Source organism: Aspergillus undulatus, assembly GCF_047715775.1.
Source record: "Aspergillus undulatus strain CBS 261.88 unplaced genomic scaffold BDV17scaffold_17, whole genome shotgun sequence".
NCBI classification, from domain to species: Eukaryota; Fungi; Ascomycota; class Eurotiomycetes; order Eurotiales; family Aspergillaceae; genus Aspergillus; species Aspergillus undulatus.
The window spans coordinates 358035-383079 of NW_027396621.1; the positions used below are offsets into that span (position 1 = coordinate 358035).

Here is a 25045-nt window from a genome sequence, read left to right on the forward strand (position 1 = left end):
GGTTCCACGGCTCCCGGCTTACGGCCAATCTTCGGAGTATTCGGACGCCTAGGCTGCTACTATTGCGGAGTATAAGCGTCGTCCATACTCCAGTTACTCTCCAAAGCGAATCGAGATAATCAGTACTCCCTTCTCTCCTCTTCTGTAACTAGATTGCTACTTCAGACAGGATGGGCGTGGGTCAATCGCACGAAGATGCTGCCCATGCTTCCCCAGGTTGGTGCTTATTCTTGCCCTTATAGAGAGCATCTACAGTTGCAAAATATATTTTGATGCCTTGAAGAGCAACTCTAACACAAGAACAGAGCAACTAAGCCTAATACTGGCGGAACGCTTCGCAACCAAATGCTTCACACCGCTAGAGCTCACGCACTTCAAAGACAACTTCTTCACCCGCGCAACAGACCAAGGCGGGCTCAAGTACTGGAATGAAATGACACTCTCCGACTTTCTGGGCATTCCAGACCACAGCGAAGCCCAATGTCCTCTAGATGCAGGGCCTGTTATCTTCCGCATGGTTTCGTACCTGGGGTCTTTTCCGTTTCAGAACTCGCTTGCTCCCAGCGTTCTGACGTTCGAGGCTATGATTAAGGTTGCTGTGCTGCTGACAGAGCGGTATGGCAAGGTTCTTCGAAAGGGACAGAAGAATCGAATTAGGCTGTTGTTTGGGAGTCTTGCGGATGTTGGGAGGAAGGATGTTGAGAAGCCCGCTCCGGCTGAGGGTGAGGAATCTGAGGATGCGGATACGGATGTGGCCCGTTCACATGTGCCTGGGTTTGATATCGACGCGCCGGCCAATGACAACTATGATGATGATGATGATGATGATGACCTTGCACTTGCTGCATTGGAATCGTTGGATGCTATCGAGGTCTTCAAGCACGACTCGCGTATAGATAAGAGGGTCTATGAGGCGCACATCTCCGTGAGCACGTTTCGACGCCTTCTGATGCTCCTGCTTGTGATTGCGCCATTGAAACCGCTGGAGGATGTTACCGGCTATACAGCCGACCTGAGCGAGGAGCGAATGGTCTCTGTTCGAGAAGAAGCCGATAGCATCCTGGCAACTTTCAGTCAAGAACCGTCCGGAGGAATCAGCTACAGAACATTTGCAGATACGATCACCAACTCTTTCCCTTACCTCTTCGATCCATTGACACCTCTGTTCGAACACCTTCTTTTCAGCAAGAATCTCGAGTTCTCACAGCACCGTGGGAGTGATGCCGCTGAAACAAAGCCAGCCTCAGGACCTACGACAAAACCCTCGTCTTCATCACTCACACTCCCCGGAAGCTTTGAATCAAGCATCCTCAACCCAAGCATCACATCCCATCTCTCCTTCTTCCTCCCCTCCCCATCAACAAACCAAAACCTCCTCCACGGCAACATCCGCCTCCACCCCGTCTTTTCAACAACAGCCCACGGCTCGTCCCTAACCTCTTTCTCCCACAACGTCCTCACTTGGTCCTCGGGAACGCTCCTCCTCCTGCACGGCCAAAACACCGACACTGAAACCATGTTAACAATAGGAGCCTACCTTCTCCAGCCCTGGAAATCACCCACATCCCACGGCAGCTCTTCGTCTTCAAAATTCTCGTCCTCTGTCCTCCCCTCCCTCTTCCAACTGTCTCCACAGCATATCCTCCTCCAAGGGAACCCGTCTTCATCAGTCAGCAACAAACCAAATACGCCAACCGCTTACTTCTCATCGAATACAGGCATCTCTATCGGATGCCAGATCCCACCGTCCTCACGGACTCACAAGACTCCACCTACGCCCCTCGGCGCGGGGAGTCTAACGATCGATACGGATCTCGAGACAGCAGAATTCCACGTCTCCCCGTTCGGTCATGACGGCGTTTTCTTACCCCCTTCTCCATTCCCATCATCATCATCCCCATCATCGTCGAACAAGAAACAAACAATCCACATCGATATATACAATCTCGAAATCTGGGGACTGGTCCCAGACCCCGACGGATCGTCATCTCGCGAGCAAGGGAAGAGCGCTGTTGAATTACAGCAGGCGAACTGGGCGTTTGAAGCTAGAGAGGCGGAACGCCGACGGAACGTCAATTTGCAGGCGGGTGGGGAGGGGTCTGCTATTGAGCAGGCAAGGTGGTTGCTTGAGACGGCGGGGGTTATTGGGGATAGTAGCGGGGCGGGGAGGACGGGTGGGAGCGTATGAGGGGGTTATGAGGTTGATCATAATCAGAGATTGGATTAAGGAGGAAGTCCTCTGCTAGGTAGGGAATTTGGAGTTTGGTCAAAAATCGTTATGTTGCTAAATTGTGAATATGAGTATAGTATGAATAATGCGAGACACGATGTATCTCGTATCCAGCATGAGCTTTGCCACAGAAGACTAAGAGGGTGACTGGTATATTGTATAAGCAGTGGCTATCCAAAGCGCATAAATATGAAAGGGTAGAGTAGAGGTACCCAAGAATAAAGACAACTGTGTCTGTAGCTAATAGTACAAAGGTGCATCATATACCCAACGGGACAAGCCCAGTCGGCGGGCCATAAAAGTCCTTCAATTCCTCCTCCTCTTCATCCTCAACAAGCCCATCCGTATTCTCAACCTCCGAGTCCTCGCCAACCGCCTTCCCCCTCGACAGCTTACTGCGTCCATTAACGAAAGGAACAGGCGTGCCGCCCTTTTTACTCTCGTGTTCCGACTCGTGGTCTTCAATGGGTTGCTCGCGGGGGAGTTGGTAAGTGAGGAATCCGTCGGGAGCTCGCTCAGCGCGGTCCATAATTTCGTTCATGTACTTGCGGACTTCGTCTTGGGGTTTCACGACTCGGGCTAGGGGTTCCAGCGTCTTTGGGTTGGAGCTGAAGATGCGGAAGGTGATGGGTTGGTAGTACTCTTTCAGATTCGAGGGCTTTTTGTCGTCGGCTGGCTTGGTGTCAGGTGTTGCCTTGCTTGCTTCCGTGGTTTGTGGAACCTGCTGGTGGGCTTGGGCGTCCTTGTTTTCTAGTTGTGCGTTGCTGTCGCCTGGTTTCGTGTTGACTCCATCGTTGGCTTTGTCTTTATCCTTCCCGGCGTCGCTGGTCTTGTCTTTATTTTTGTCGGCTTTCTTCGATTTCGTTGCTGACTTTCCTTTCGCTCGAGATGGGGCGGTGTCCTGAGTTGTTTCAATGGGAAACGGAACATTTGGGTCTACCTTCCGAACGAGCAAGAAGGAAGCAAGAACTGTGGTTCCGCCTGAAAGCCATTCTAAGATTGTATTCTCCGGAAAGAGATAGCGATCTCCGGACCCCGCGTGACCAGATGTGCTGCTTCCGTATGGTGTTAGAGGTGACGTGAATTCAAATACCACGGACTTGTAATTGAGCCTCGGGGGAGGCGGTGGTCGCGGGGGAGTGGCGCGGTAATACTGTGTTGGGGCACCATATTGAGGTGGCCGAGACTGTATAGGCTGGGCCTGATACGGCGGCTGCTGGTACTGATATTGCGGGTCCGGTCTCTGGCCCATCGCTTGTTGTTGTTGTTGCGGCGGAAGAGGCATTGGCTGAGACGCAGGGCTTTGCTGTGCACCAGGAGCCACGCTAGGGCTCGAGACACGAGGTGTCGGTGCTGGTGCCGGTGCTGGTGTGCCGACGCCGGGCTCTTGTTTAACCTGCGGTGTTGCAGGCGTGTGTTGCAGGTCAGAAGGCTGGCGATTCTGCGCTTCTGCGCCTGGTATTCGAGGTGTCGAACTGGATTGCGGAGGTCTAGGTACCTGCACTTCAACTCGAGGGTGCGACTGAGGTGTTTGCTGCGACTGGGCCTGCGGCGTCGAACTTTGCTGTGATCGTTGGGGGGGCTGTTGCTGAGGTGTTGCTGGAGGCAGCTGCGGCGGTCCCTGCGAGGGCAGCTGCTGTGGCCCTTGAGCTACTGGTTCCGACGGACGAGGAGACGGCCGCGCCGGGTTAGGGGTTGGCGGCTGTGAAGTTTGTTGTTGTTGCTGCTGCTGACGGCGCTGCTGTTGTTCCCGTGCTCGTATAATCGCATTCAACTCATCAATGTGGGCTTGAAAAGTGCGCAGTTGTTCCTGTGTAGCATTTGTTGAGGCGACCAATCTCATGAGAGCCTTCAGCTCGGGGTCTTGTGCAGCCCGCGTGGCAAGCATCTGAATGACGGGGTCAGGGTTTGGTTTCGGCGGTTGTTGAGGAGGCGGGTTCTGATTAGTGGGAGGACGCTGTGCGGACTGGGGCCCAGGTGGGCGCTGGGGGGTCTGGTTGCTCGGTGTTCTTGCGGGTTGCGGAGGAGGCGGCGGGCGATGGGCTTGCTGGTGGCCTTGCTGAGGTGGTGGGGCATGGGAGGGTTGAGGTGGATGCGGTCGTTGGTTTTGAGCAGGGTGAGGAGCCTGAGGATAAGGTTGGTACTGTTGGAAGTTATTGGGATGACCATAGTGGACCATTGGCCGTTGAGTCGGGGTGTATTGAACCGGCGGCGGCGCGTTGGGGTCTTTGACTGTATACAGCATTGCATCGAAAAGGTGAGGCCCGACTACAATGTTGCAAGGCCCGACTTTGGACATCGATTCCTTTGGTGGATTTTTGCCCTCCAACTGGTCCCTCTTGGTCTTTTTCGGCTTGGTCCAGTAGCGCTCCAGGATACCATCACTAAGCCATTTTTTCTTTGACCGTTCTAATGATGCGAGAAGAACCGCACTATGAGATATCCTAATTAGTTCTCAAGTAACTATAAACAGTATGTCTTCCGACAGAGCAATGAAAGTATACCTTTCCGCTATTGACTGATACTCTTTGAGCGAGAGGTCCGCGGGCTGCGCCGAAGGGCGCGTCGGGAGAGGCTCCCCATCCTTAACCTTCGTCGGCAGCGGTAGTTCGACAACTTCGGGAGGCGGATTCGGGGTGGCAGCAGGAGAAGATGCAGCAGCCGGGGTAGACGCCTTTCTCCTTGTGGTCTGTTGAGATTGTGCAGGTGATGATGCTCGCGTGGTGGCTTCGGAGACTCGTCGCTTTGCCGCGGGTTCGCGACGTTCACGGGTGGAGAGTCTGCGTTTTTCGGCCATGGGTAGCGGATCGCGTGGAGGAATCAAGAGGTACGCCAATACGGAAGTCCATCGAACGAGACATAGGGCTTTTCGCAAAGGCGGCTTGATGGCGAAGGAGGAGTTGCGGAGTCGGAGTTTCTGGAGTCGAAAGTCAAGAATCACATGGCAGCCTGCGGTCTCAGGCATCAATCCGCCGTCATTATCTCCGGACTTATCTCTTGCTCTTTCCATCACTTTTCCATTATTCATCTTCGAGTTTATTTTGAATTCTTTCTTGGAATATTAATATATGGTGTCATTGCTCTGGAATCGTGTACACTGCCTCTCCCCGATGACGAACGACGCGCAGTAAACTACCACTCTTTTGACTTCTTTATTCTGCGCTCAACGTACATAACGCATCGTGCTGCATGATCTTATGTACTGAGACTCTACATGATTACTGTCGAGCATGGTTGAGCTCAACCCTCTCCTGAAGAAGGCCTACTGGTCGCTAGCAGGTGCCGGTCTTGTTTATGTGGGAATCGTCATCTCCCTGACCTTCCCAGCTGTCCAGAGATTGTGCGTTGCCAGGATCATCTAGATCTGCTATGCTATACAAAAGCATCAGCTAACGTATGCAAATAATGGGGATAGCGCACTGTATGCACACAAGGTAAATCCTGCTCTATGGGAAGATGTGAACCTCGTCGAATCGTTCGGGTTCTTGAGTAAGTTTTTCATAAGCCCTGGCTACTTGGTGCCTTATTACTGACTACGATTAGAAACACAAGTCCAGCCATTTAACCTAGTCACCCCCGATTACGAGACAATCTATGGCTGGCATCTTCTACCTCTGCATCTCTGTCGAGAGCACGAAGCCGGACTGGACTCTGACAAGCCAGCAGGTCCTGAGGACGACTATACCCAGACTCCTGTATTCAAGCTTCTAGCCAATGACCCAAACGCTAGAGTAGTTGTGAGCTGTAAGAAACTTTAGACAACACCAGTGCCCAATGCATCTAATCAGAAAATACCTGCAGTCCACGGCAACGCCGCACACCTAGGCTCTGCTCAACGACCCGAGACATACCGTATGCTCCTCGGCCTCTCAACGCCAGAACACCCAATCCACGTCTTCGCAATTGACTACCGAGGTTTTGGAATCTCAACAGGAACACCCACCGAAGAAGGCCTCATCACCGACGGCATCACCCTCCTAAACTTCCTCACATCGTCCCCTCTCAACATCCCACCCTCCCGAATCGTCATCGTGGGCCAGAGTCTCGGGACAGCAGTTAGCGCAGCAGTAGCCGAGCGCTTCACTTTCGGATCGACCGATCCAACCGCCATCCAACCAGCCATTCAGGACCCTGAGCCCTTCGCCGGCGTCATCCTCCTCGCATCATTCAGCAACCTACCCAACCTAATCGAGTCCTACAGCGTCAAGGGAATAACCCCTCCCATCCTCTCCCCGCTCCGCGGCTACCCCCGTGTCCAGAACTGGGCGCGGAGCCATATCCTCGACAAATGGGATACCGCGGGCCGAGTGGCCAGGCTGACGGGCGTGAAAAGTACCCTGGAAACGGCTAGTCCGACATACGCAGAGAAGGGTCTAGATCTAGCGATCATCCACGCTAAGAACGATGTTGAGATTCCCTGGTACGAGGGCCGGCGTGTCTTTGCGGCTGCAACGGGCGAGAGGCAGAAAGATGCCCCTGGTGTTCTCAGCTACGAGAGGAGGGACGCTAATGGGCCGAATGAAGTGCTTATTTGGGAGAATAGATCTGGCAAGGGGGCTGGGGCTGTGAAGAGAGTGCGGTGGGAGCGGGTTGCCTATGGAGGTATGTTACTGACGGTTGTCCAATTCAGTCATGGGACTGCGCTAACTTGGACTGCAGGTCATAATCGTGTAGCTACGTTCTCTACCGCGGCGCTTGCGGTTTTGAGGGCATTTGAGGAATAGACAAGTATGTCATATCAGTCCATTTATGACTAGGACTACGCTTGTAAATGGACCAGTTACTCTTTAGATGAGAGGAGATATAGGATCATGTGATTAATATATACAGCATTGTAACAGAACATCCCGTTTCCTTATCCTAGATCGCCAAAAAAAAAAGCCAAAGTGGCGCCAGTATGATGTTAAAACATGGGAGGAAGACAATCCCACAGGGTCGGTCTATATCGCAAAGGGGGTAAGTAATACAAGATTCCAGAAAACTGGAGAAAGATTCATCAAGAGGTTGTGATCTTTCAATAATGGACACGGTGAGAAAGAGAAGGGCGTTAGTAGGTGCATACACGTAGCAAAGGCATCTTTGCCCTTATTTCTTGTGCCTGGCGGCCTGGGCGTCCAGGTACTTCTTGACGAGCTCGCGCCTGTGAAATCAAACGTTAGCTTATGAACGTGCAGTTAATTAAATGGCATTTGGGACGTACTGCTCCTGAGGAGGTGCCCTCTCGTAGTGGCTGAACTCCATGGTGTATTCACCCTTACCCTGGGTAGCAGCCCGGAGGTGAGAACTGAAGCCGAACATGCCGTTCAGACTGCAGTCAGCGTAGACGGTGAACTCGTCGACACCAACTTCGGAGTCGTTGATGGTAGCGCCGCGCTTGTTCAGAAGACCAATCACATCACCCTGGAATTCGGCAGGCGCAGTAACAACAGTCTTCATCAGAGGCTCGAGAACAGCAGGGTTACTCTCCTTGAAGGCCTTGCGGAAAGCCTGCTGTGTGGCGTTCTTGAAGGCCATTTCGGACGAATCCGTCATGTGGGTAGCACCGTCGTTGATGACCATCTTGGTTCCAAGAACCTTGTGACCGATGAGAGGACCCTTTTCACAAGAGAGGTGGAATCCCTTTTCACAGGCAAAGATGAACTTCTCGGAAATACTTCCTCCAACAATCTGTTCCTCGAAGACGTTCTCCTCGAGCTTACCGGTGGGCTCCAACCAACCAACAACGCGAGCAAAGTCACCAGGACCTCCCGATTGTTTCTTAAGCAGGTGGTCGAACTCAACGCGCTGTCCGATGGTTTCTCGGTAAGCAACCTGGGGAGGACCAGTCTCGCAGTCGACGCGGTATTCGCGACGCATACGTTCAACGTAGATACCAAGGTGAAGCTCACCCATACCGGAGATAAGCGTTTGCTCACTCTCGGTGTCGAACGACACCCGGAATGTAGGGTCTTCTCTCTGGAAACGGGCCATAGCCTTGGAAAAGTTGGCATAGTCTTTGCTGTTCTTGGGCTTGATGGACAACGAGATGACGGGTTCCGGAACGAACATTGAGGACATAGTGTAGCCAAGTTGACCGTCAGTAAACGAGTCACCAGAGGCGCATTCAACACCGAAAACAGCACAAATTTCACCAGCTCCAACCTCGTTCACATCCTCCATTTCGTTGGAGTGCATTCGGACAATGCGCGGAATTCTAACTTTCTTGTCGGTACGCGCGTTGTAAACATAAGTACCCTTCTTGAGGGTTCCTTGGTACACACGGATGTAAGTCAGTTGCCCAAAGCTGCTCTCCTCCAACTTGAAGGCAAGACAGACTAATGGTAGGCTTTGGTAGGGGACAAGTTTGACTTGTGCCTCGTCGCGCTTCTTGTCAAGGGCGACGTTTTGTACCTCGGATGGGTTGGGAAGGTAATCGATAACACCATCCAACATCGGCTGCACCGACTTGTTGGCAAGCGCAGAACCCATGAATACAGGAGTAAACTTGAGGCCAATAGTTGCCCGGCGAATGGCGTCCTTCAACTGTTGCTCACTTGGCGTCTCCTCCATCAAGAAGATCTCCGCAATCTCGTCATCAACATCAGCGAGTGTCTCGATGAGCATCCTCCTCCTTTCCTCAGCAATAGCCTTGACCTTCTCCGGAATTTCATCTTTGATGACTATTTCCTCACCGCTAGCTCCTTGGTTGTAGATGGACTTCATGCGGATCAAATCGACCACGCCCTCGAATTCGTCTTCGGCACCAATAGGAACCTGGACCGCTGCGGCAGGCATCTTGAGTTTGGTGTTGATCTGGTCAACAGCCTTGAATGGGTTCGCACCCATGCGGTCCATCTTGTTGACGAAGGAAATTCTAGGAACGTTGTAGCGTCTCATCTGTCGGTCGACGGTGATTGTCTGTGACTGGACACCGGAGACAGCGCAAAGAATCAAAACGGCACCGTCGAGAACGCGCAGCGCTCTTTCCACCTCAATGGTAAAGTCAATGTGCCCGGGAGTATCAATCAAGTTCATGTGATATTTGTTTTCCGTGCCGTCATCCTCCTTCTTGACCCAGTCACAGAAGGTAGCAGCGGACTGAATGGTAATACCCTTCTCACGTTCCAGATCCATGGAGTCCATCTTCGCACCGACACTGTCGCGACCTCGGACCTCGTGGATTGCCTTGATACGGCCGGTGTAGAAGAGAACTCGCTCGGTACATGTGGTCTTACCGCTGTCGATGTGTGCCTATGAGAAAGCAATTAGTGATTAGCGTTCCCTCAATGATGGAAAATTGTGAGGCATACAGCAATACCAATGTTGCGAACTCGACCTAATCTCTGCGCCTCTACGGGATCGAGGTTCTCAATAATGGCCTCCTGTGACAAGGTCTCCGGGGTCTGAGCGGCTGCCTCCAAGCTGAACAAGAAAGAATACGTCAACCACTGATCAAAGACAGAACGAATAAAGGTGCAATTACATACACAGCTGCAGCAGTAGTACCAGAGGCATTCCTCGTTTGCCGGAAACGCTTATCTAGTATGGACTGGTTGACCGGAGTCGCGGAACGAAGAGCGGCTGTTGACGCGCATCGTTTGGCGAGAAGTGTCTGAGATTGAAGCCTGACAGGAATTCTGGTCAAGCCAGACACAGCGCGGTAGGGCAGCCGCGCAAGAGAAGGACACCTCATGTTGCCGGCTGATCACTCCAGGAGTTGGCCGAGTCTTTACTTCGCTCGCAGAACTCCGTGTCTCCTCCGAAAAAAAGTTCGGGGAAGCCAGGAACAGGTCATGTGACCAGCGTAGATCGGTAAATGCTCAGTGCCAATTCGTCGAGCACCAATCTAAGGCGATCGTATGATGTCTTCGTTCTGCACTTGCCTTCAGTCTCCTAACTAGTAGCTTTAAGGATTCTTCTTCATCGCGGGCGTTCGCATATATATCGTGCTGACTTCGACATGTACGTAATGAGGCTGTAAGATACCGTACGTGACGATATACTAGCGTCTGTCAATCACCGCCTTCAAGCCGTCACATCTGCTTCAAGTATGTACCAATATATATTCAATCCTAGAAATCGAATCCATGATACTCGAATAACCGAGACCTTAATGGTAATTGCCGTATTAATCCGGCTAGATGCGGACGTCAGCGAAATTGTTCGCCGCGGTCTCTTCCACCCGGCCGTCTAAGCTCAGGAAGCCCGCGATCAGCCTAGATCATGTGAGTCAGGTATACTCAATGCTTCGTTGGAAGAAGCTAACTCGTTGTCTAGTTTATCCAAAGGCAGCGTGTTATCGCTCTATGGCGCGAAATCGTCAGAGCCTTGAACAGTTAGTGCCTGGCATGTTGCCAATTTCGAATGCCGCCAGTTCTCACATTTGACAACAGAAATTCCCAATTCTCCTACTCGGAGTGAGCTACGGGACTACGCTCGCACTGAGTTTGAGCGTCACCGGAATGTCACAGATTTGGTTGATTTGCCCTTATTCGAATTTTGGTATCAAACTGCTGACATGTCTCACAGCAGCATATTCGGTACTTGCTTTCGGTAACAGAGAACCTGAGATCTCTTGCGGAAGGATCCAATCACTGACCATAGTAGACGGGGAAATCCGAATTTGATATGATGAAGAGATACATCGATGAGCAGGCAACCTGACGCTGGTGCGCCAGCTCATGTGCAAGCTTAAAGAAATGAAGCGCTCTTATACCGACCATATCCATTGCCAGCATGCAGTTGTTGTTATCAAAGCCATGCTCGCTTTTTTGCAAGACGCTGATGGAGAACACAAAGCTACGACATTAAACCAACATCATAGATCACATGAAGCGATTCATAATCAACCAATATGCACATTCCCAAACGCCAGTTGTGGTTAAGTTAGGAGAGAAAATTTAGTAGTACATGTAGACGAGAAGTGTCCCTTCACATTCCTAGCCTCGCCTCGAGATGAGTTCCCGCACAGCATCTAATACGCCGATAGACTTCTCCTCGGACGGTTCAAGAGCAGAACGAGCCGCATCCGGCTCTACAGAAGTCGATGGCTTCTCCGAAGGAGGTGCCGGCGGCACAGCCGGCTTGACCTCCGGCTTCTTACCCGCCTCCTTCGCCGCCTGCTCAATAGCAGCATGGCGCTGCCTCCAGTCCCTGTCCTCCTTGTCTCGAATCTCCAACTCACGCAGCCACGCATCTCTCTTCTCCTGGCCCTTCCGCAGCTCCACCTGCTTCTCGAACTCTCTCCGTTGCGTCCGCTCTGTCTTGAAGTACATTCCTCCGGCGACGACCGCAACGAGCGTGAATGCCTGGGCGTAGATACGGGCGCGGAACATGCGGTTCATTTCAACTGAGTCGCCGGCTTTCATGGAGCGGTAGGCGCGGTACAGCGCGTAGCAGGTTGCGGCGCATCCTAGTTATCGGAGTGGTGAGGATTAGCTCAGGTTCTCGATTGTCTGGAGTTTGGCCTTCCTATATCGCTCACCTAGCGGGATCAATGGTTCTTCCTTGAATCTTCTTCTGAATTTCTGGAGCGGGGTCTCTTCCTCGAATTGACTAGCAAGCGATTGTCAGAATACATGCTCGTGCCACTCGGCGTCGGAGTTGCGGGTTTGTGGGGACGTACGGATGGCCGTCGAACGAGGATGGGAGGGGTTCGCTCATGGTTGCTGAATAGGCCACTTGAATAAGGCGAAATTTTAACGCGGAACGCAACTCAGTGGTGCTCTAACCTTGACGTTGACTTGATCAAGTGTCGGAGGCATGCAGTGACGTCGGAAGTGATTCTCATGAGGCACAATTTCTCGTAATTTACGTACTGTCACATCTCATACAGTACCAAGGCGTTGATTTCTACTATATAAGGACTCTCCCCTGGACATGAACAATGCTGATACTCCGGTGGCTATGCAGATTATTTTGCTGACTCTTCAGTATTCTATACCATGACACGCAAGTCAGCTAAGGTTGGACGGTCCTCCGGCCTCAGACGCATGCATGCTTCGACAATACCCTGAAGCGGCAGCGGAAAAGGCCACACGACAAAGTGTGTAATTGGATTGTTTGCATAAACCATACTCTTGATACAGTTTCCAACAACATATATATCGGATTTTGTGGTCCAACCTGAGTCCTTTAAGCCTCCTTGAAAGGAAACTTCAGGCGCTGACCGCTCTCCCCAGCGGCTTTCGAGGTCTCAAACAACCGGGTGTTTCCCATCCTCTGAAAAGATAAGGTTAGCGGCGCGCAAGTCGCGATGAACAATGCCGACGGAGTGAAGAAACTCCAGGGCATCGGTAAGCTGCAATATTCAGCTTTTGTAGATAATCAAGGAAGAGAAGAGACCAAGGGTCCTTGCGCTAGATGATAGTTTCTCGAAAACAGGCCCGTCAGCAGGCTTCCCAAGAAGCCGGGTAACATGAGAAGAAGTCCGATTGCCTGGTATAGACCCGCCCTGGAAAGCAATGTGATTCTTGATTTCGCTTCGGTATTTGCCTTTTTTTAGTAAAACGTTTTGCTGGGTCGACGTCAACAAGAGGTAGCTTGAAAACAAGATCGCTCACACACTCCGAGTCGTCCTCTTCAGCCTCAGGCCATTCCATGCAGCGGGACAATGGACGTATGTCATCCCCATCAATCTCAACGTGGCCCGCTAAAGAGGGCAGGTTGCGATGGAGTCGTAGAATATCACCTGAAAGGGGTACCAGGGATGTCAAAGATGCGCACGCACTGGCCATGTTCTGTTCCGTCTTCGAACCAGTATGTCATGGAAGACTTGTAGCAGCGATTGAGCTCTAGTTGAAGATTTGGTCGACCGGCTGGAGGATAAAGATTGGTGGTAACGCGACAGTATTCATATTCGGCTCGAAGACGGAGCACTTCTTTGCTGAACCAGTCGTCGACAGGAACCGTGAGTGCCATGGCCTTTTTAGTCGGAGCGGAAGAAGGCGCGGATGAGTTTGAGGGAGGGGTAATGTTGGTAAACATGTGCGGCCAGTGAGTTCAAAGATGAACAAAGAAGAGAAGCTGAGGCCCCGTCGTCAGCTGATTCTGTGCTGGCCAATGTAGCCATCATTGCGGTAGGCTGAAACCATCTATAATTCGAACAGCTCTTGTCTGGTGCCCGTTGACTCGATGGGTTAATATTAACCTCGTCCTTAATTCCAGTTGTACGTACGGAACCGAAGGAGTTCAGAAGCAGGCCCGCGATAAGTACAAGTTCTTGATTAGGAAGGTAGGGCTGAGGTTGAGGGTAAGATGACATAAACAGCCCGCGCCGATCACGGAATTTTTCTGTCTCCGCCGCAGGAAGTCGAGTCATTGGGATCCCCTCCTTATCTTTCTACAACAGTCTGATAGCTCCGGGCTGTTTCATTTTCACCATCATTAATCGGATTGCATAGCATATTGACTTCTTTCAAAATGACCGAGAACGCGCCTACCAATGGCGCAACAACACCCTCTCATTCGAGGTTGAACAGCCTCGCTCTCACCGAGTATTCCGCCATCCCAACCCCTACATCGGAGAAAGCAGAATACACAGGACCGGCTAGCCCCCCTTCTTGGGATATTCCCGATGCCTTCCTCCTTCCCAACGGATACCCAGATGTAAGATCAGTACCCTGCTGCTATCTTTTGTTCCTTGGTCTCTGACAGCGTTGTTGTCTCCAGTACCTGCGGCTGATCCTGACCTCCCGCGTCTACGAAATCACCAACGAGTCCCCGCTTCACCATGCCGTCAATCTCAGTAACCGAATGGAGTGTCGAGTGCTCCTTAAGCGGGAAGATATGCTCCCCGTGTTCAGCTTCAAACTTCGCGGGGCGTATAACAAGATGGCTCACCTGTCCGACGAGCAGCGGTGGAAAGGTGTAGTCGCATGCTCAGCAGGTAATTTGTTCAAGATGGCCAGTACATGCAAAGCAAGCACTAATAATATCTGTCATATACAGGTAACCATGCTCAGGGTGTTGCGTACTCTGCTCGCAAATTGAAGATTCCTGCCACCATTGTCATGCCTTCAGGCACCCCGGCCATTAAGCATCTCAACGTTGCTAGACTAGGCGGCAGCGTTGTCCTTCATGGCAACGATTTCGATGGTGCTAAAGAGGAAGCTCACCGTCTTGAAAAGTCACACGGCCTTACAAGCATTCCTCCTTTCGATGACCCATACGTTATTGCTGGACAAGGAACCATTGGAATGGAAATCTTACGCCAGGCGAACTTGGACAAGCTGGAGGCAGTTTTCTGCGCTATTGGCGGAGGAGGATTGATCTCTGGTGTCGGGGTCTACCTGAAGCGTATTGCGCCGCATGTCAAGGTGATTGGTGTCGAAACACACGACGCTAGCGCAATGAACCAGTCGATAAACGAGGGCTCTCGTGTCCTCTTGAACGAGGTGGGCCTCTTCGCAGATGGTACTGCGGTAAAGACTGTTGGCTCGGAATGTTACCGCGTGGCTCGAGAGGTGTTGGATGAGATCATCTTGGTTTCCACCGATGAGACTTGCGCTGCCATCAAAGATGTCTTTGAGGACACACGATCTATCATTGAGCCTGCAGGTGCTCTGGCTGTTGCGGGTCTGAAGAAATACGTCGCGAAATATCCTAGCCCTCACACCAGCCGTGAACTGGTTGCCATTACGTCTGGGGCAAACATGGACTTTGACCGACTGCGGTTTGTTGCGGAACGCGCTGCCCTGGGGGAGAAGAAAGAGGCCCTCCTGAGCGTCAAGATCCCCGAACAGCCCGGTGCTTTCGCCAAACTAGTGGAGGTTGTTCTGCCCCATGCTGTTACTGCATTCAACTACCGCTATGCAGACGACAAGTCTGCAGATGTTCTCATGGGTATCTCTTTGTCCGCTTTGACTGGTCAAGAGGACCTAGCTAAGATTATGGCGGAACTGACCCGAAATGGCATGACCTCAAAAGACCTCAGCGACGATGAACTTGCTAAGCGGCACGTGCGCTTCTTGGTCGGCGGACGTAGTGACGTGAGCGACGAGCGCTTGTTCATGTTCGAGTTTCCAGAACGGCCCGGAGCGCTTGCTAAATTCCTTAGGACGCTCCGTCCTAGCCAAAACATCTCCTTGTTCCACTACCGGAACTACGGTGGCGATGTTGGCAAGGTTTTGGCTGCTATCCAGTGTCCCGAGTCTGAGAAGGATGACCTGGAAGCTTTCCTGCGAGACCTTGGGTATCCGTTCACCGAAGAGACCGAGTCCGAGACATACAAGACTTTCCTCCGTCGTTGAACATGCATGAGGCAGTTTAATGCGTTTTCAAGTCATACGATGCACACTTACACAGCGAATCATTCGGCGTTCAGGCTGGGTTAGGGCGGTTTGATGGTTTTGTTCGGTTGTATGGAATAAATGTAGTATAGAGTTGTAATAGGGCCATATCACCGCCCGTCTGTAGATACCTGTCTTAGCTTACGAGTCTTCAAAAGAGCATATTCAGTCACATTAAGCAACTTCTCAGCACCGTTGCTAGATTTAGTTGTTGACCTTGAACAATGGCGGACAATTGACCAATCAGACCCACTGAAACCAGCACTCCGGAACGCGGCAAAACAATAACTCCGCCATCTTTTCCGAACCCTCAGACAACCCCCAAGGTCGATGCGAAAGACAGGCAGCTCGATCAAACCCACCAAACCAATTCATATCTCTCGAGCTCTCGAACTCGAACTCTGCCGGACTTCACGTCGGCGCCCATCTCGAAAATGGTCTCCCTCCGCTCCCTCCTCGGTTCCTCGACCGCCGCCCTCCGCCAATTTCTTCCCCGACACAACACCAACACCCTCCGCCTTGAGATCCTCTCCCGGCCGTTCTCGCAATTATCACAGTTCACACTCGGCAATGGCTTACGGCTTCTGCGATCTAAGATGGAGACGTCTACGTCGGCGATAAGTGTTGGCGCTGCCTCGGCCACAAGGCAACTCGAGCAGGTCCGCGGGATGAAGACAAGATCGTCGGTTAAGCGGTTGTGTGATGGGTGCAAGCCTGTGAGGAGAAAGAACAGGGTTTATATTATTTGGTGAGTTCTTGACTTTGGAATAATTGGGCTGGCCTGAATGCAGGCTAATGGTTTTGCGTTAGCTCGAAGAACCCGAAACATAAGCAGCGTCAGGGCAAATAGATGAGATGGTGATGGCAGGAGAGAATTGAAGGGAGATACTGTTCAGTTACTATCAGAGAGCGTTCGCACAGGGAACCTTCATTTTCGGGCCACACCAAGAGAGGCCATACATCACGCCCTGGTTTTTGAAGTCCCTACTTCATCTAGCCTCTCTACTCGAAAGACGCATCCTCGACACTCGCATTCTGGACATTTTCTACGGTTCAATGGGACATGACCAACAGGTTGGTTGCGGCGCATATGTTCTGTCTTGTATTATTTGCATGTAAATTAGATTTGACCAATACCATTTTCCTCTAACCTCGGCTAGCCCATCGCAATGAGACAACACGTGCGCAGAATAAGGAGTGAGCACTGTCCAGGTGGAATACTGTTGATATTAAAATCGCCAATGTGTCTGGATTTGTTTACACCATGGTATCGTGACAGGCACCGTAGATAAGCAGCGGTGATAATGATGTTGTTCTATAGATTCCTACGACTGCAGAGGCTGGCCCATGCCTCCAAAGGTGACACTCTTGATGGTAAGGAACTCTTCGATACCATACTTGCTGCCCTCACGACCGAAACCACTCTGCTTGACACCGCCGAATCTGGCAAACCGATTAGCTCTGCTGTTAGTGGAGCAATGGGTCAGGCAAGGGCAACTCACGGAGACGCAACATCACTGATCAAACCAGTGTTAGCACCAACCATACCAACCTCCAAAGCCTCCGCAACACGGAAGATTCGCTTAACGTTGCCACTAAAGAAGTATCCAGCCAGGCCAACCTCAGCCTTATTAGCCAACTCAACAACTTCCTTCTCAGTCTCGAATGGGAACAAGCCAGCCACAGGGCCAAACGTCTCCTCCGAGGCAAGCTTCATTTCCTTACTCATATCTGTGAGAACAGTGAGGTCGTAGAAGTTAGGGCCGAGGTCTGAGAGTCTCTGGCCACCGGCAACAAGTTTAGCGCCCTTCGAGACAGCATCCTGGACATGCTGGTCGACCTTGTCGATTGCGCGGTCGTGAATGACAGGCCCGTGAGTGATTCCTTCCTCGAACCCAGCGCCGACCTTGAACTCCTTGACCTTTGCGACGAACCGCTGGACGAATTCATTGTAGATGCCCTTTTGTACGTAGATCCTGTTTGCGCAGACGCAGGTTTGGCCGGAGCTGCGAAATTTAGAGGCAATTGCGCCGGCGACTGCGGCATCGAGGTCGTCAACATCATCGAAGACGATGAAGGGGGCGTTGCCGCCTAGCTCCCAGGAGACCTTCTTGATTGTTGAGGCGGATTGTTTCATAAGGAGTTTTCCGATGTTCGTTGAGCCTGTGAAGGATACCTTGCGGACGTCGCAATGCGTGGTTATCGTCTCGCCGACTTCAGGTGTGTTCTTGAGGGCCGTGACAATGTTAACAACACCCTTCGGAATACCAGCACGCTTAGCCAGCTCCGCAAGCGCATTCGCAGTGAAGGGAGTCTCCCCCGGTGTTTTCGTGACTACGGTACAGCCAGCCGCAAGAGCAGGTCCAATCTTGCGCGTAATCATAGCAGCTGGAAAGTTCCATGGCGTAATGAGACCACAAACACCGACGGGTTGCTTCAGGGTTATAACGCGGTTTCCAGGCACAGAGGCCGGGATGGTGTCGCCGTAGATTCGGGGTGCCTCCTCGCTGAACCATTCAAAGAAACTAGCGGCGTAGTTCACCTCGCCCTTGGCGTCTGTGAGCGGCTTCCCGTTTTCCCAAGTAATCAGTGTTGCTAGGTCTTCTGCGTTGTCGATCATCAATTGGTACCATCTTCGCAGCATGCGCGCGCGCTCGCGGGCTAGAGTTGTGCGGAATTTGGGGAAAGCTTCGTTAGCGGCTTGAATGGCTTTCTCGGTGTCTGAGGCGCTGAATTCGGGGCATGTTCCGATGAGCTTTCCCGTAGCAGGGTCTAAAAAGACGAGAGCACGGGTCTTGGTTAGCAATTGAGCTTGCTACTGGAGATCCCACAAGCTAAAGAGGGCGTTCATACCGTGGACTTCGAATGTCTTCCCCGAATCCGCATCAACCCACTCGCCGTTGACGAATGCCTTTTGAATAAACAGGGACTTGTCTTTCAGCTGCAGCAGGGACGCGTTAGCCATATTCCGGGGAGCTGTACAAAGCCATAACTCACCGGGGGCACATTGTACCCCGTCGCATAGAGGCGCTTGGCGTGATTGTGAGAAGGCATTGTGTACGGATACCGCGGTCGTGGCCGCAACAGCTGCCTTGACAGAGGACGAATAATCTTCTCCATCATTTAATCTTCTCCGACGATTTGGGGAAAAGACCGACAAGAGTGGATTGTTTTAATCAGCTCTCGGCGGGCTCCCGCGGTATTTGATCGGTTGGAGTAGCGCAGTTGTGGAAGCAATGCCAACAAAAATTCTTTCCCAGTAGAGGAAGTAAAGTGAGAAATCCTATGATTAGTTTCGGGAGCTTCACAGACCTCCAGGAGCTTGTCTATTTGCTGGTTTCTTCTGCATCCCGTTCGCCGAGGGGAGCTATAAGTCACGTGGTTGTACGTCATGATGAGTTGAGGTTATGTATTGCTATTGGCCAGCCAAGCCGGTGCTTTATCAGTGACATATATGATTGGCTCAGATGGCCGGTTCCTTTTTCTTTTTCTCGGCCTCGGGCTTCTTTGCGATGCCCTGAGATATAGCAGTTTAACAGTTTATTCATTATCATTAGCTATATTCGTGACATGAACCATGTAAAGCTAGTTATGTACATTATTCAGACCTGTCAGAGTCGTACCCAGACTTCACCCTGCTGCGTGATCGCGACTTGCTTTCTGTCGGTTTGTAGCTTGGGTGCATCGTTTTGAGATGTTGGTTCAGATTCCATTGTCGAGAGAATCCCTTCTTCTTATGCCGATTACATCCCTTGAACGGACAGAACAGCTTCTGGTCTTTCTTAACACTGTGATCAGTTGGAGGCAATCCCTCGTCAGCAGACTCGTGGACAGCCCTAGACCTATCGGTGTCGTGCCCAGACTGCACCCGGCTGCGCGATTCTGTTTTGCTATCCTTTGACTTATAACCCGGGTGCATTGTTTTCAGATGCTGATTCAAGTTCCAAGGTCGAGAAAACCCATTTGTATGCCGGCTGCATCTCTTGAATGGGCACACCAATTTCCGTTCTTTCTTGACACTGTCATCCCTTGAAGGCAGCACTTCAGGGCGCGCCAGTGCGGCCAGTTTGTTTTGCGTATATGTCCACTCCAGCACACTCTCCATAAATTGCGGGCCATGATCTTCAGGTATCGTGGGGAATTCCATGTCTTCGCCGACCAGCGCGGAAAATCTCTGGGTGGCACGCTGAAGCACGGCTGGTGGCACACCTACCATAGAGGCAACCCCTACCACGTCTTTCCAGTCTGTGAGCCCTGACTCACCGTCACCGTTTGTGGAAGCAGAACGTGCTCTGGTTCTTGACGTATTAGCACTGTCATTCTTTCTCGGAGATGATTGAGATTCTCTTCGTGTACGCTTGCGTCCTCTAGAGAAGCTTCGGAATTGGGTCTTTCGTGCTGCTTTCTTTCCGGTGGATGAGGTGCGTGGACGAGCGTTATCTGTATCTGAGACATCCTCGGTTTGAGTATTTCCGTTATATGCGCAGCTCGCATTGGATGCCAGCGAGGAGCTGCGCCCACGCTTCCTATCCCTTGATCGACTTCTGCTCGACCGATCAGATCGCGATGCTCCGTGGAAACGGTGAAGGCCCATTAGCAGTTGATCAAACTGCGTAATCACATTCCGAGCAAGCGGTCGTAGTTTTCGCCGCGACACATCATCGTCTATTTGGACGACTGGGCGAAGAGGGCGTTGTAGGGCCTCCTGCTCGCTCTCCCACGCGGTTGTCTCATCCGCGCTTGGTTGGTCAACATCCATATCGCCCTCCGTATTAGGTTTCGCTCCGCCTTTATCTGACAGAATACCACATTTTCTGTCTGAGAAGGTTGATGAGGCCCACTCCCTGGACTGGAACCTTTCTTTCGCTGTCTTCATTAGAAGTGCCATAATAGACTCCTCCAGCTCTGCACTTGGTCGCGAATCTGGTCGCATGCGAAAAGTCCATTTGTCATCCTCTAGCCGTCGAAGGCGCTCATCGGCACGAGGGACCTCATCACTGGACATCGGCCATGCCGTCCATTCTCCTAGGATGTCGAGCAGTTCATAGTTGACCAAGTCACCATTTTGAGGATCGCCGTCACCTAATTGATCTGTATTCTCATTTCCTCGATTCACAGCTCCCCGCGATTGCAGGATATGAGCATTATACAGATGAGCCGCCAGGTCCCTTGCGCCAATCTCGTCTAGAGACTCGGCAATATCTCTGTCGTCTCGTGTTAGGTCCAACCACAGATGTGCCGGGCCATGGAACTTATTAGGGCGATGTGGAGACGGTGATGCAGAGCTTTCGGGGCTTTCCCAAGACTTCAAAGTAGGCGGTGGGAACGACGAAGGAGCAACGGAACCAGTCTTTTCTGGAGAGCGAAATGGCTCCCTATCGCTAGTTTGTATGTAACTTAGATCATCGCCGGAATCCTCATACTCGACGGGTGGGCCACCCTTCGCTGTGACGCCGAAGTCGGATTCATCCTGTTCGAGGCGCGAATATGCATCTAGGTCTTGCGTCTCCTGGCTGTATCCACCAAACAGGGATTGATATGGTTGCGCAGATGGAGGTACACTTGAGTGTTGTGATTGGCCGTCCGAGTAGAAGGACATGCCTTGAGCTTCATGGAAGCATGTACATCAATGTCCGGATTGAAGAAGAATTAAGCAAGCGCAAAGATGGTGGTACAGCATGGAGGAGTTGGCGGCCGCACCCGTGGGCGCGACGTGGGATTTTAAGACTCTGCGTTGCGGTTGCTGTCGGTGGTTTCAAGAGATCCGCCGCCATTTTTTGATAGAGACGGCGGCTGATGTAATAAGTACGGCAGACTATTACGACAAAACTGCAACAATAAAAATTTCATGTAAGCGCTAGTCGTCAGAAAGGCTAACCATCTAATCGCATATGATAACTTACTCTATTTAACGATGTGACAGTTAGCAGGCGGCTAAAAAAGGCTACTTCTGCGGCCGTTTTAGGAGTCCTGCTAAGTCCACGAGCTCGCTTACTTAGTCAACGATCACTTAGTTCTCTCTAACTTATTCTGTGCTAACTTCCTCTGACTAACCGTAGATTTCGCTACAAACATTATCTATCTAGGCACTCTCGCTGTGATCGCTGCAGAGCGGAGCCATTTTGGCTCCTCCCTTGACTGTCATGCTCTCTCCAGTTATAAGTCCCATAGTACCAACCGTGTCCTTCCCTGCTTCTATCCTTCCTACCATGAGAATCTCTCGCAGCGCTTCCCGTCCTTTCAAAGTCTGTCCTTATCCACAAAACCGCTGTTATCCTCACCTTCTTTGTCTCCTACTCCGGGCTTTTCTTTGTTTGCCAGCTCCCCGCGGGCTATATCGACCATGGCACCTAGCTCCCGATCAGTCAGATCTGATGACAAAACAAATCAGACCAATGCCGGCTCTGTGGAGCCAAAGACCACACAGAAGAATCATGAAAAGTCCCAGCCTCATAAAAGCGCCTACCGGTGTGCCAATTGCCATGGGCCAGCTCTCACAGACCGTGCAACCGCCCAATGCAGCCCAGATCAATCTTTGTGTCTCTTTTTGCTATATTGACCTGCCGATACTGACTTGGCTACTCCGCCAGGGCTTGCCTGTGTTCATTGGTGACTGATGCAGGGGGCTCTATAGGGATGGCTAATAGCGAGAAAATTGAAGGAATAAAATGGGCAGCTCTCCGAGGAATTGCTAGCCTTGGAAAAGGAATCAGTACACCTTCAGAGATCTTAATATCACGCTGTGCTTTCATCTTCACCCCTATTAATGGCTGGACGAAGCCGAGGAGTTGATATCAGATAATACCAAGAAAGTAAAAGAAGCAACAAGATCTTGATCTATACTACCCTCCGTGCTCGAAGGCTGATTTCTCTAAAGCTGCAAATGGAGAACTTTCGAAAAGGCAAAAATGCCAGAATTATACGAAATATTCTGCGGTTAATTATCGCGCTTGTTGAAGATGGATCCCGACTAGCAAGTTAAGGAAACACACCCAAACTTGCCAGCCTCGATTGTAGACTCCCATAACAGCTTCAGCCAAAATGAAGGCCACAATCCAAAACATATGTCGTTACCGATGAATCATCAGGGTGAGACAATCTCCGAATTTCAGCGCGAACCATATCTATCTGCTACGCTCGACAAGAAAAACTCCGATTAGTTCCTCTGGGGGATATTGGCAATATTCCTATCCACTGGCCTGCCTATTGGTCGCTGGTTGAGAGATACATAGAGAAAATGAACCTGGATTTTCGTGTGGTCGCTTGCGTAGGTGTCAAGCTAACAGTCTTGATGGACAAGTCGCTCGTAGACTTGGATTTCAGATATCGCGATGTCTACCATGATATATTGTTGTAAGAAGGAAGTGAAAGAGATCTGGGGGATGGAGAGGTTTATATACTCTGTCTTAGCAATTCCCAGGCACAGCCTCGCCTCAACAGCCACACTGTGGAGTTAATACATACGGTGAATGAGATAAACCCACATAGTGTAATAATTTGCTACTAGGGCAGCCGTAGTACAGAGTACAAAAGTAATTAGCCCCTCCGTAACGAAAGCGCTTCCCGCCTAGTGGCCTTTACCCTAATTCTCCCACTCCTCCTCGATCCATTACCCATATCTCGCAAGCAAAGTTCATGGACCCTGATAATGATGTTTGCGAAATATGTCAGAGACCTGATGGATATCGTCTCTCTGCTTGTACGGCACTCTCCTTGCCACACACAGTGTTGTAACTAATTGGTTGCTTTGGACTAGGGACCATAATCATCGACTCACGGATCTCCCCAGGTAACAGAAAACCGGCTTTTATATTTGCGAGCAACGAGGATCCTTCTGACTTCCACGTCCTTAGACCAGTCTCATAGTTCTGAAAAACAACAGCTTCGCCATGCTGGTCGGTCGGGGTGTCGGTACACAGCACCAAGCCAGAGTAACCTCCCGCGCTGTCCACATCGTCCTTAGACCGCCACAGCATCGCAGTAGCCTGATAACTCGCTTCACGATCCCAAATGTACTCACTTCCTAGCAGGACTGAATTCGCCACTGCGGGCGTTACCTTTGCCCCTTCAACCACTCTCCAGTTTTGTGTCTGAGCATTGAGGGCCACAGCATATAGTGGTGCCCTCGCGAGGACTTTTTCGTATGGGGCCTATGCGGAGATCATAGGATACCCGGGAGGGCTTGCCACTTAAGGTAGAGTTTCTCCCTCGATCAAGGAGAGGTCATACCGGTACCCGACCGGAAACGGGAATATAGGGCTTGGGTTGTCGAGGCAGTGGGTAATCGTCCCGACCTATGATAATAGTGAGCGTGACTCCTTAGGGAGAGTGTATGGCTCTCGGACGAGGAATACCTTTGTTCGTTTTAAAGAGCAGAATATCCTTGTCCGTCGGATTATTGGACAGGCTCTGGCGTAATACACCGTGCGCGCGGGAATCCCGGTCCAAGTGGGGATTTCGGAAACGATAGAGTGCGTTCTTTGCCCGGATCACCCAATCTGCAACACGCATAAGAACCACCGGCAACGCAGGATTGCGCACATAAGCATGGGTCACAGTCGTTAAAACCGTCTTTCCTCCTGGCAATTTCAACTTCAACCCCAAACACCCGACAGATTTTGCCTCTCTATCCGAGACGACTGCACCCGATTCGATATTCTGTGCCGTTGCACTACCCGTTGCTGTATCTAGAAGTACAACAAGCCCGCCCACCTCACGCGGATACCCGAGGTTGTGGATCCGCTCCACGTCTGTGATGTTATCAAACAACATGCGAAGGAAGCCAGCAATCAGTAACTGGGCCCCAATTGATCGCGGGAACAGGATACGCAACGACTCCAGGTTTTGTTCTGTCAGAAATTTTCGTGGATTGATCTGTCCCTTCACCAGGTTTTGCGCCAGTATGGACTGTGCTGCTGGGGTCGGTATGAGACGGCTCTTCAGTGGATAACCTGCGGGGAAGATATGGATGTCCAGCCCGCCAGCTGTGATGTCGGGGGCATTGCACGATATCAACCAAATACGTCTACCGAAGGGCGAGGTGGTGATATATACGATTGATGCTTTCGATAGGGATCTGTGATGCGTTCGGAGGAGTCTCTCGTTGTCCCTTGTGACCATCGGCTCTAATCCAGCCCGCAAGGTTGCCCTCTCACCAGTGCCCCACTCCATTGGATCTGTTCCTGTTCATGTTAGCGGTACAGAGCGCTCGCCCCTTGGTTTGGTTGAACATGCTTTGTGTCAGGCGATGCTCCCATTCACGCTTCTCCGCCTCTGGGCGGCGGTCCAGATCTTGATCAGCGTCATTGACAGCCGGGTACGGGTATGTGGTATGGCTGCTCTTAGGCCCTTTGATGTCCATTTTGGATGATTGCAGAGATAAGGATTCTTGGTTCTTGAGAGTTCTCGGTATCGCCAAGGTGCCACCTACCCGCGAAGGTGCCGGGAAGGTTCCCGGGAAGGTTCCCGGGAAGGTTCCCGGGAAGATGTCGCCACTACGTATCACACCTTCGCAACCAAGTCTAGACTGTTACCGTTTACAACTGCC

General features: G+C 51.4%; 12 protein-coding genes across 12 annotated transcripts; 5 read left to right on the top strand and 7 right to left on the bottom strand.

Annotated features, from left to right (window-relative positions):
• Window positions 1-70: 70 nt before the first annotated feature.
• On the top strand, window positions 71-2339 carry BDV17DRAFT_52395 (TLD-domain-containing protein). Its single transcript, XM_073764709.1, has 2 exons — window positions 71-216; window positions 306-2339. Exons 1-2 carry the CDS (start codon window positions 171-173, stop codon window positions 2186-2188), a joined length of 1929 nt encoding a protein of 642 aa, XP_073616803.1. The 5' UTR covers window positions 71-170; the 3' UTR covers window positions 2189-2339.
• Window positions 2339-5135, bottom strand: BDV17DRAFT_52399 (uncharacterized protein). The gene is made up of 2 exons (XM_073764710.1): window positions 4735-5135; window positions 2339-4662 (listed from the first exon to the last, which is right to left on the bottom strand). Exons 1-2 carry the CDS (start codon window positions 5025-5027, stop codon window positions 2490-2492), a joined length of 2466 nt encoding a protein of 821 aa, XP_073616804.1. The 5' UTR covers window positions 5028-5135; the 3' UTR covers window positions 2339-2489.
• A 94-nt stretch (window positions 5136-5229) lies between these two features.
• Window positions 5230-7040, top strand: BDV17DRAFT_260487 (alpha/beta hydrolase). Its single transcript, XM_073757563.1, has 5 exons — window positions 5230-5570; window positions 5646-5719; window positions 5774-5974; window positions 6032-6832; window positions 6890-7040. Exons 1-5 carry the CDS (start codon window positions 5461-5463, stop codon window positions 6952-6954), a joined length of 1251 nt encoding a protein of 416 aa, XP_073616805.1. The 5' UTR covers window positions 5230-5460; the 3' UTR covers window positions 6955-7040.
• On the bottom strand, window positions 7014-9931 carry BDV17DRAFT_260489 (elongation factor G). Its single transcript, XM_073757564.1, has 4 exons — window positions 9697-9931; window positions 9520-9631; window positions 7431-9460; window positions 7014-7370 (listed from the first exon to the last, which is right to left on the bottom strand). Exons 1-4 carry the CDS (start codon window positions 9900-9902, stop codon window positions 7316-7318), a joined length of 2403 nt encoding a protein of 800 aa, XP_073616806.1. The 5' UTR covers window positions 9903-9931; the 3' UTR covers window positions 7014-7315.
• Window positions 9932-11148: 1217 nt separating this feature from the next.
• rcf1 (respiratory supercomplex assembly factor RCF1) lies at window positions 11149-11872 on the bottom strand (the record flags this gene model as incomplete). Its single annotated transcript, XM_073759977.1, has 4 exons — window positions 11149-11259; window positions 11299-11621; window positions 11694-11764; window positions 11835-11872. The coding sequence occupies 4 exons, from the start codon at window positions 11870-11872 to the stop codon at window positions 11149-11151; spliced, it is 543 nt and encodes a 180-aa protein (XP_073616807.1).
• Window positions 11873-12328: 456 nt separating this feature from the next.
• On the bottom strand, window positions 12329-13365 carry BDV17DRAFT_260495 (uncharacterized protein). The gene is made up of 2 exons (XM_073757565.1): window positions 13300-13365; window positions 12329-13234 (listed from the first exon to the last, which is right to left on the bottom strand). Exon 2 carries the CDS (start codon window positions 12943-12945, stop codon window positions 12598-12600), a length of 348 nt encoding a protein of 115 aa, XP_073616808.1. The 5' UTR covers window positions 12946-13234; window positions 13300-13365; the 3' UTR covers window positions 12329-12597.
• A 163-nt stretch (window positions 13366-13528) lies between these two features.
• BDV17DRAFT_260496 (threonine dehydratase, biosynthetic) lies at window positions 13529-15678 on the top strand. The gene is made up of 3 exons (XM_073757566.1): window positions 13529-13816; window positions 13880-14096; window positions 14159-15678. Exons 1-3 carry the CDS (start codon window positions 13631-13633, stop codon window positions 15457-15459), a joined length of 1704 nt encoding a protein of 567 aa, XP_073616809.1. The 5' UTR covers window positions 13529-13630; the 3' UTR covers window positions 15460-15678.
• A 254-nt stretch (window positions 15679-15932) lies between these two features.
• BDV17DRAFT_290326 (50S ribosomal protein L36) lies at window positions 15933-16348 on the top strand (the record flags this gene model as incomplete). Its single annotated transcript, XM_073761875.1, has 2 exons — window positions 15933-16246; window positions 16309-16348. The coding sequence occupies 2 exons, from the start codon at window positions 15933-15935 to the stop codon at window positions 16346-16348; spliced, it is 354 nt and encodes a 117-aa protein (XP_073616810.1).
• A 475-nt stretch (window positions 16349-16823) lies between these two features.
• On the bottom strand, window positions 16824-18552 carry BDV17DRAFT_290327 (NAD-dependent succinate-semialdehyde dehydrogenase; the record flags this gene model as incomplete). The annotated part of the gene is made up of 4 exons (XM_073761876.1): window positions 16824-16941; window positions 17001-18270; window positions 18352-18439; window positions 18496-18552. The coding sequence occupies 4 exons, from the start codon at window positions 18550-18552 to the stop codon at window positions 16824-16826; spliced, it is 1533 nt and encodes a 510-aa protein (XP_073616811.1).
• A 463-nt stretch (window positions 18553-19015) lies between these two features.
• On the bottom strand, window positions 19016-21320 carry BDV17DRAFT_52510 (uncharacterized protein). The gene has a single exon (XM_073764711.1). It carries the CDS (start codon window positions 21095-21097, stop codon window positions 19097-19099), a length of 2001 nt encoding a protein of 666 aa, XP_073616812.1. The 5' UTR covers window positions 21098-21320; the 3' UTR covers window positions 19016-19096.
• A 66-nt stretch (window positions 21321-21386) lies between these two features.
• Window positions 21387-22214, top strand: BDV17DRAFT_52517 (uncharacterized protein). Its single transcript, XM_073764712.1, has one exon. It carries the CDS (start codon window positions 21642-21644, stop codon window positions 22113-22115), a length of 474 nt encoding a protein of 157 aa, XP_073616813.1. The 5' UTR covers window positions 21387-21641; the 3' UTR covers window positions 22116-22214.
• Window positions 22215-23165: 951 nt separating this feature from the next.
• Window positions 23166-24859, bottom strand: BDV17DRAFT_281134 (uncharacterized protein; the record flags this gene model as incomplete). Its single annotated transcript, XM_073759978.1, has 3 exons — window positions 23166-23632; window positions 23853-24680; window positions 24733-24859. The coding sequence occupies 3 exons, from the start codon at window positions 24857-24859 to the stop codon at window positions 23166-23168; spliced, it is 1422 nt and encodes a 473-aa protein (XP_073616814.1).
• Window positions 24860-25045: the final 186 nt, after the last annotated feature.

Coding starts and splice junctions, on each gene's coding strand:
- BDV17DRAFT_52395 (XM_073764709.1), top strand. CDS start 171: ATGGGCGTGGGTCAATCGCACGAAGATGCTGCCCATGCTTCCCCAG. Junction 217..305: donor TGCTGCCCATGCTTCCCCAG/GTTGGTGCTTAT, acceptor ACACAAGAACAG/AGCAACTAAGCCTAATACTG.
- BDV17DRAFT_52399 (XM_073764710.1), bottom strand. CDS start 5,027: ATGGCCGAAAAACGCAGACTCTCCACCCGTGAACGTCGCGAACCCGCG. Junction 4,663..4,734: donor TATCAGTCAATAGCGGAAAG/GTATACTTTCAT, acceptor GATATCTCATAG/TGCGGTTCTTCTCGCATCAT.
- BDV17DRAFT_260487 (XM_073757563.1), top strand. CDS start 5,461: ATGGTTGAGCTCAACCCTCTCCTGAAGAAGGCCTACTGGTCGCTAGCA. Junction 5,720..5,773: donor CGAATCGTTCGGGTTCTTGA/GTAAGTTTTTCA, acceptor GACTACGATTAG/AAACACAAGTCCAGCCATTT. Junction 6,833..6,889: donor GGAGCGGGTTGCCTATGGAG/GTATGTTACTGA, acceptor CTTGGACTGCAG/GTCATAATCGTGTAGCTACG.
- BDV17DRAFT_260489 (XM_073757564.1), bottom strand. CDS start 9,902: ATGAGGTGTCCTTCTCTTGCGCGGCTGCCCTACCGCGCTGTGTCTGGC. Junction 9,632..9,696: donor GGTACTACTGCTGCAGCTGT/GTATGTAATTGC, acceptor TTTCTTGTTCAG/CTTGGAGGCAGCCGCTCAGA. Junction 9,461..9,519: donor TTCGCAACATTGGTATTGCT/GTATGCCTCACA, acceptor GCTTTCTCATAG/GCACACATCGACAGCGGTAA.
- BDV17DRAFT_260495 (XM_073757565.1), bottom strand. CDS start 12,945: ATGGCCAGTGCGTGCGCATCTTTGACATCCCTGGTACCCCTTTCAGGT.
- BDV17DRAFT_260496 (XM_073757566.1), top strand. CDS start 13,631: ATGACCGAGAACGCGCCTACCAATGGCGCAACAACACCCTCTCATTCG. Junction 13,817..13,879: donor TTCCCAACGGATACCCAGAT/GTAAGATCAGTA, acceptor TGTTGTCTCCAG/TACCTGCGGCTGATCCTGAC. Junction 14,097..14,158: donor TGTAGTCGCATGCTCAGCAG/GTAATTTGTTCA, acceptor TGTCATATACAG/GTAACCATGCTCAGGGTGTT.
- BDV17DRAFT_52510 (XM_073764711.1), bottom strand. CDS start 21,097: ATGTCCTTCTACTCGGACGGCCAATCACAACACTCAAGTGTACCTCCA.
- BDV17DRAFT_52517 (XM_073764712.1), top strand. CDS start 21,642: ATGCTCTCTCCAGTTATAAGTCCCATAGTACCAACCGTGTCCTTCCCT.